At 25.5% G+C, this 8,419-nt stretch overlaps 1 protein-coding gene across 1 annotated transcript; it reads right to left on the reverse strand.

Moving 5' to 3' along the window:
* Positions 1 to 212: 212 nt before the first annotated feature.
* LOC130935773 (bidirectional sugar transporter SWEET3) lies at positions 213 to 3,377 on the reverse strand. Its single transcript, XM_057865657.1, has 6 exons — positions 3,249 to 3,377; positions 2,812 to 2,848; positions 2,334 to 2,556; positions 1,484 to 1,648; positions 989 to 1,108; positions 213 to 695 (listed from the first exon to the last, which is right to left on the reverse strand). The coding sequence occupies exons 1-6, from the start codon at positions 3,283 to 3,285 to the stop codon at positions 456 to 458; spliced, it is 822 nt and encodes a 273-aa protein (XP_057721640.1). The 5' UTR covers positions 3,286 to 3,377; the 3' UTR covers positions 213 to 455.
* Positions 3,378 to 8,419: the final 5,042 nt, after the last annotated feature.

Consider the following 8,419-nt stretch of genomic DNA (forward strand, 5'->3'; position numbering starts at 1 on the left):
AAGCATTTTGTTAAATTTATCATATATATTTATTTATGATAACACACCCACACTATCCTCTTTACACACACATGGGTTCTGTTTTTATTTACTAGCTAATGTGTGAACCGAACCCAGTATAATTCTCTTCGGAGAAGACTCATGTGCCATCAAACCAAGCCTCCAAAATGTTGCAAATTAAAGTCAATAATGTAGTAAAAGAAAAAAAAAAGTGCAATAAAAATTAGAACTATATATAATAAAATTTATGTGATGATGAATACACTCGTTAGCACAACACTAGCTTTGATGATTACACGGGTAACTTAGTTGTCTAAAGAAACAAGAAAATTAACATGAACATAATAATAGTAGTAATAAACCCCGAATCTTAAAATAACTTGATTGTTGAGAACCTTCAAACGTTCAACCTATGGTGTTGTTAACAAAATCATCATAGCTAATTGTCTCATGGATCATGAAGAATTGCAGTTGCTATGGTTTGTCACATTATTAATAATGTTATTACTATTATTTTCCAAATTTCCCTTTCCTACTAAATCCCCATTATAATTATTTGCAGGAGTACCCTTTTCTAAGTCCAACTTTTCTATTGTGTCCCCTTTTTGCTGTTCCACATTGTCTTTCCTTTTCCAGTATCTGCAGTGGAGAACAAGTTGGAGAATGCCTAAGGGTGTTCCAACCACACTTGGTCCCTGTCATCACAAACATAAGTAACTATAACAAGTGTCTATCAAGTATTCTAAGAATATTATTAATTACTAAAACCACTGGAATATTAGCATTTTTGAAATACTTAAAATTTTTTTGTAATTTTCAAAAATATATTAGAGGAATTTAGAAACTATTTTCTAGAAAAATGTTTTTTTTTTGAAAATTTTATTATAGTAGAATTTATTATTTTTTGAATATTTTAAATAGCAATGGAATTTTTGGAGTTTACTGAAAAAATGGTGAATACTATACATGATGATTAATGAATACATACCGCAACGAATATATCCCGAATGAGGATTCCATATGTTAGCCACAGTGAACTCGCCAAGAATGAGCACAAAGATAAAGGTAGTGGCATGAATTCCACACTCTTTGTTTGTATCACTTTCTTCTGAAAAATCAAAATCAAAATTATAATATGTTCAATTTAATTTGGTCACGCGTAACTATTCACATCAAAACAAAACTCTAAGTAGTGGACAAAACATATCAAGAGCACTTTCAAAACTAGTTAATAAATTAAAGGGCGAAGCCAGGTAAAAAGAAAGGGGGTTAATGGTCCTCCCTAATTTTAATTTTTTACATGTAAATTTTAATTTAGTCTTCTTAAAATTTTTATTTTAATCTTATTTTATTGTGTAAATATTTTTTGTCTCTCTCTAATATTTTCTTTAGCTCCGTACTGTCTAGTCTTTTCTTGTTTTGCTCTGTTTCCATTTAAGTTATTATTTTATTATTATTGTTTAGTGGGAAACAATTAACTTACCATTACGACCAAAGGAGATCCATACATTGCTACAGAAACTCCGAGGCCTACGCTGCCCACGAGTAGCTTCCGGTGACCATGGTCACCGGGAAAGGCGAAAGCCGATGCGATTGCGATGGCGCAGAACACTATAAGAACTGGTATTGTTGTCATGGCTACCTTCACCTGAAAATTGTTTTAAGAGTTTTAGAAAACGTGTTCTAATTTTTGTCCATGCTTGCATGCATGCAGGTAAATTTTGTTATTCTTGTTTACAGAATATGTGATGCAGAACGTATAGAGATGGTTAACATGAAAAAAAAAAATGATATACACCTTTGTGTAAACAAGTTTTACATCAACATTTAATAAAAACATTACTTTTATAATTGATTAAAATGATTACTTACATAAAAATATTTTTGTGTGAAGATAATAATTAAAAATGAGTAAATAATTTAATATGTTTTGCTAAATTGTTTGATATAATGTGTTAATATTTTATATATTTTTTTTATATAAAGACATTTTCATATAAATAACCACTTTTGATTAAATATGAGAAATGTTAGAAGATTAGCAGAATTTATTATTTTTTATTAGTACTTAGTCAACAACATTTAAAAGTGTGAACTAAAAAATTGAGTTGATGACTAAAAGTATTGGTTAAAACAATCAATTCTGTCCGCCTTTAAACATTAAATAACTATATAAAACATTTTATGACTAACATATATTAAATCCCACAATTTTTCATTCTTGATTAAACCATCATCTTAAAAAACAAATGAATTAAATCACCATAAAACATTTTTCAACTATAAACATGACTACTGTTGATCAAGAAGAAGCTGTTGATAATACGACTTACCTTTCCTTTGGGGGAAGCAAAGAAGAAATAAATGAGAACATAGGAGAGCTCAAAAGCAATCCCAACTCCATTAACAGTGACGAGAGGAAAGTTTTCCCATTTGTAACTGACGACTGGCAATCCATACCATGTGAATAACAGACAATTCAGCAGTGCCACTATGTACGGTATGCATGAAAACTCCTCTGTGCTTTTCTTCCTTATCACTCTCTTAAATGTCACCCTATTCATCATCAACAACAAACACATAATTAATTAACATCATTTCCTTTTTTCGGGTGGAGAAAAAAAAGAGTGAAAACTCATATGCAATTAACTTCATGTGAAGTTGGTAGGTGAGAGTCGATAAATAATTTGATAAATTTGATTTAATTGTCATCTAATGACTTTCAGCTATTAATTTCACATTAAATTAACTGCATTCAAAAATAAATAAATAAAAGTAGTAAAATTATAGCGGTGAAATGAAATGACATACGTTGGTGCAGCATAAAGGGCCACTGAAGCAACATTCCCTGCAAGAACAAAAATACCAAGAAATGGTTCATTTTTTTTGGGTTTGTTGATGGACATAATAATAAAAATAATTAAAATATATACGAACTTACATGCAGTCGTTTTTATGTGAAAATAGTATTTTAGAATAGAAAAGTCTAGAGAACTAACAATTTGTGTTTTATGGCCAACACTTAACTATCAAAAGAAAAGTGAGTGATCTCCCACTATTAGATTAAATCTCACACCATTAAAAATACTATTAATAACCAATTGATAATTACAAAACACAAAAATTACTGCCCTTAGCACACTTTTTTAAGAATTCTCAAATAATTTAATATGTTTGATTAAACTGTCATGTAATAAGTAATTGGCGAGGATGAATAATGCTAATGATGCAAAGAAATTAAATAATACCAATAACAGCAACAGTCATGCGAAAGCTCTCTGCCATGTTTGGTTCTTTAATTTAATTTCCTCTTCTCTCTCTCTTTCTCTCTATAAAGTTAGATTGAATGAAGATACTTGATTTTGCACTTAGAAGACCCTTGATGATGCTCTATTTATAACTTGTTGAAAATACTGTAGAAGAAGAAAAAAAATAAAAAAGTTAAAGAAGAAAAATAAATTGTGGACACAAAATATTCTGTTCAAATTAAGAAGCTTTTCGCTCAACTTGCTAAATACTAGAGGCTAATATGCAAAAATTCTACTATAATATATGCTAGTTCTGGACACTAATAGTAATAGTTATAGTTATAGCTAGTAGCTTAGAGAAAAGATAATTTTCTATTGAATCTTATGTTAGTGCTAGATGGCACTAGATTTGGACCATCCGTTTTTGACAATTTCCAACGTGTCACATTAACATTTTTTTTATGTAATCTTTAGAATATATTGTTTATACTAATATTTGAGTAAGTGAATAAAAATACACTTAGTACTAGTTTTTTTAAAGAGTGAAATTAGTTTAATTGGCCAAATCTTAGACAAAATAAGAGTTGAAAAAATAATAATTAGTTTTTTTGTTGTATGATTTCTCTTTTTAATTCAAATATAACATCTTGAAATGGGATTTGACAAAAAAAAAATTTGCCCCCAAAAAATTTATTTTAAGGCTCTGTCTCTGCAAAGTGTCAAGTCGTTTGTAAAGTTTTATATTTACGAAATCTTTTTGTGTATTTTTATTTATTAAAAATAACTTTTAAGGTATATTTTGATATTTACAATTTTGATGTGTATTTTTTCTATCTTAAACTCTTTTACATGTACTTTTGTTTATTTATTCTTAATATTTAATCGATTTAGTGATAAGTAAGTGAATTTAATTGTCATGTACTGTTAATATAAAAGAGTTATATATTTAATTGTGTACTATTATATTAATAAAAATAATTAATTTTTAAATTTATTATTTAAAAAGTCATTTAAATGTATGAATTTGATTCAATAACGGTGTAAAATTTTTTATATTAATAGTGCATCAAAATTAAATTTTAAATAAATTTTTTTTAGTGATTTTAATTTTTTTAAAATTAAAAGTAAAACTTACATATAGAAAAACAGTTACAAATTTTCGTACTAATATAAATTCTAAATTCTTATATTCAATATAAATAACTATTAAGTAAAAAGAAAAAGAAAATAGAAAGAAAAAATAGGTTTGACATATGTATGTTGTTTGATACTTTGATTTTAATTTTAAGGGTGTACAATGCAAATTGGGAAGTGACTTGTGCTTTTGGAGTTTTGTAAAAAGCAAATTAGAGAGCAATAATAATGAGTTTAAAAAAAAAAACATTACTAAATGGAGTGCATGCTCTGTTATTGATGATGTGGCTCCCATTCAGATTTTGGGAATATATTTGGGAAGCCACAGAGCAAGTTCATTGTTATTGACTAGTGTTTCTTGCACTCTCATCTTTAGAATGTTTCACATTTTTTTAACTACTTTAATTTCTTCTAATGCACCATGGCAGCTATATAAAATAAAATATAATTCTAATTCTTAGATCATAGCATGACATTTCTTGCATTATGGAGTTGTGTGACATCCCATTATTATTATTATTATTATTATTATTATTATTATTATAGTTTAATTGATGGTAACATTTACGAAAATATTTGGCAAATCTATAGACTTAGTTAGGAGTGTTTATGAGTCGGATAAAATTAGGTTTGATATGATTTAGATCAGATTTAAATTTGACTCTAAACTCAATGAAATCTACACATTTTCAGATTTTGATTATGTCGGATAAAAATCGAGCCGTTAACATTATCTTTTTGTAAGTTAGTATGTGAAAATATCCAAATTTCAAGACTTCAACTATTATTTGATATGGTAAACTTTACTTAAAAAAATATAACAAGAACTAATCATTCCCTAAAATTAAAGCATAACTACAATCAATACTAATATTATCTAATAACACCAAATATTTAAATCAATACAAATAACACAATATTATGTAGTAGTCTAAAGTCTTATGCATTTTAAATATAAAACATTAACTTATAGTTTTATAATGACTAATAACACAAAATATTAAAGTTTACAATACTTAAATTCCACATAAAAATAGTCATCATCTATTATTAATAACACAAAATATTAATTGTATTGTATGATGACCGGGCCACCACCGAGTTTGGGTGACCCGAATTATGACCCAGACCCAATCCGAAATAATGACCGAGTCTATTTTTGAGACTTTTATCCGATCCTCAACCCAGTGAAATTACACCAAATTAGCCCTTAAAAAATTCAAAACCGAATCGGCTCTTTCAGTCGGGCCAAGCCATGAACACTCCTAAATTCATAATAAAAGTAAACATAGACCCTCCGAAAATAAGAAAAAAAATCATATTTACAAATCTGTTTTTAGAAGAGAAATTGAGATCGAGATTGAATGGTAGAAATTAAACAATAAAAATTAAAAAACTGAAATTAAATTAAATTTTTTATTATGTTTTAATATTTTATTTAGTTTAAGATAAATATAAAAATAAAATAAAATTTTTATTAAAATATGTTTATTTATTAAAAAATATTATTAAAATTTTTATTTTTATTTTCAGTAATTTTAATTTTTTAGAAATATTAAAAAAAATAAAATTTTAGTTTTAATTTTTTATTATTAAATATAGTATCAAACATAATATTAAATCTCAATTTTTTAATTTCAGTTATAGTTTGTGGAAACAAATACTCTCCAATAGTGATCTATTGCAACTGTTTGTTGTGTGTAATAATGAGATTAAATATATATATATATATATATGTTAGCCAAAAGTATAATTTTAATATAATGATATAACTAATTAATCTAAAATCATAGTAAATGAATTGTCAATTTAATATTAAAGCAAATTAGATATATCAATAATTTTTTTAAAGTCAACTATAAATATATACGGAAATCTTAAAATAATATATACTAATAAATTATTAAATAATAACTATTTGATAATAGGTAAATAGTCTAAAATAAATAAATCAAATATAATAAAAATAAATAATAGGATTATTAATTAATTTCTAATTTAATGATATAATAAATAAATATAAATCTTAAAATATAAAATAAAATTAAAATTCCTTTAAAAATATTAAATAATTAATATTTTAAAAATTACATTTAAATAAAAAATAAGTTTCTTATTTTATTTCTTTTTATTTAATGCCAATTTTACATTTATAAATAATGATAATAATTAAACACATAATATAATATTGTAGAATTTAAATTTAATATTTTATACAGAGACACAGTAAATACTGTATTTATTAATTACATGCATTAAAAACATAACAAATCTTACACTATCATCCGACAGGTTTTATCTTATCTACCCTTATCCTATCATCATATCATGCATACTAAATTTGTTTACTAGCTAATTAAATCAATTACCAAATTAAATGGAATTGAAAAGATCCAATAATAATCCAATTAAAAGAAACTTCATGACATCAATTACACTTAAGGAGTAACAGGACAAAGTCATCCAGAATATAGAATTTTATTATACATTATATTCTAATTCACGAATCATCGATAATTCTTTTTGAAATCCTCAAAAAAGAACGAACAATTTCAATTTCGTGAATCATATTGCATGTATGTGGATTAAAATTCATCTAAACGAAAGGGTTAAAACTGGTGCATGCAAGCAAGCAAGAAACAAATTAAAAATAACATACATTAGCCGAATACAATTCCAAATATATGCCTTAAGAATAACAAAGTAAAAAAATACCCACCACAAATTAATTAAACAGGTGGAACTTTGTCCTTTCGGTTCAAAGTAAGAAAAAAAAACTAAAATAGTCCATTCTTTGAGATTTGACATCGAGTGTGTCAAATTTATCTTTTAAAATAATATTAAATATTTAAAAATAATTTATTTTTATATTTTTGAAATTAAATAATAATTTTTAATAAATTAGACACTAATTTTAAATATTATATTATTTACTAGAACTGGAAGTGAGTCGAGTTGAGTCGAGCTAAACCAAATTTAAGCTCGATTCACGAAAATTGAGTTTAGCTCATGACTCAACTTATTAACAATCGAGTTTATTTCTTAAACTTTATTTCTTAAACTCAAACTTAACTCATCGAAAGCTCGTGAGTCTACTAAAACTCACGAGTTGACTTAAATAACAGAAACGTAATCTATAATTCTATATCAATAAATTATAATTTATATATATATATTAAAAAATATTAATTTTATATATTACGTATTTATTAATTATGAATTTTTTTATTTATACCGTATATCAAAATCATATAAAAAATCATTATAAAATTTTAAATAAGAACATTAATATATAAAATTATATATTACTATTTTATATGTATGTATATAATATTAAAAGTATAAATTAAATGTATATAGAATATGTGTAATAATATATATATATATATATATATATATATATATATATATATGAGCTCAATTTTAGGTTTAAATTTGGCTCATCAGCTCACGAGCTTATCGAGCTATTAATGAGTAGAGTTCGAGTTAGCTCATGAACTAGCTTGACTCACTTCCAACCCTAATACTCACATTAAATGCAAATTACAGCCATATATATATATAAAAGAAATATTTTATTTTTGTGAGATTGTGATGTTAATAATCCGTATTTTATGGGTATTGTCAATATGCTGTCTTGAGAGGAATTTTTTGTAAACGCCTCAAAACGTAACAGACTGGAAATTATTCAATGTTAGAAACCCAGAACCCAGCAATGGGTTTCTGATTCTGTTTTCTTATAATGTTTGATTCAAGTAGGCACAAAGAATATTATTATTGCATCAATAATAAAGAACGATGATTTCATAGCCGCTGTTGCTGTTCATACAAAATTTCTTCATAACTTTTTTTAATCTAAACTCTAAAAGTATTCATTTAACAGTTATAGCTAATTCTTTTGGCGTAGAACGAAATGTAGCTCCTTAATAACGACGGTTAAACTGTCGGTAAAATACAAAATTGTGGGTAATTTGAACAATTTGTTATGGATAAACCAAATTTATTAATTTAGATTATACTACATGTACATTAAAATC

This window comes from Arachis stenosperma, chromosome 6 (genome assembly GCF_014773155.1).
Source record: "Arachis stenosperma cultivar V10309 chromosome 6, arast.V10309.gnm1.PFL2, whole genome shotgun sequence".
NCBI classification, from domain to species: Eukaryota; Viridiplantae; Streptophyta; class Magnoliopsida; order Fabales; family Fabaceae; genus Arachis; species Arachis stenosperma.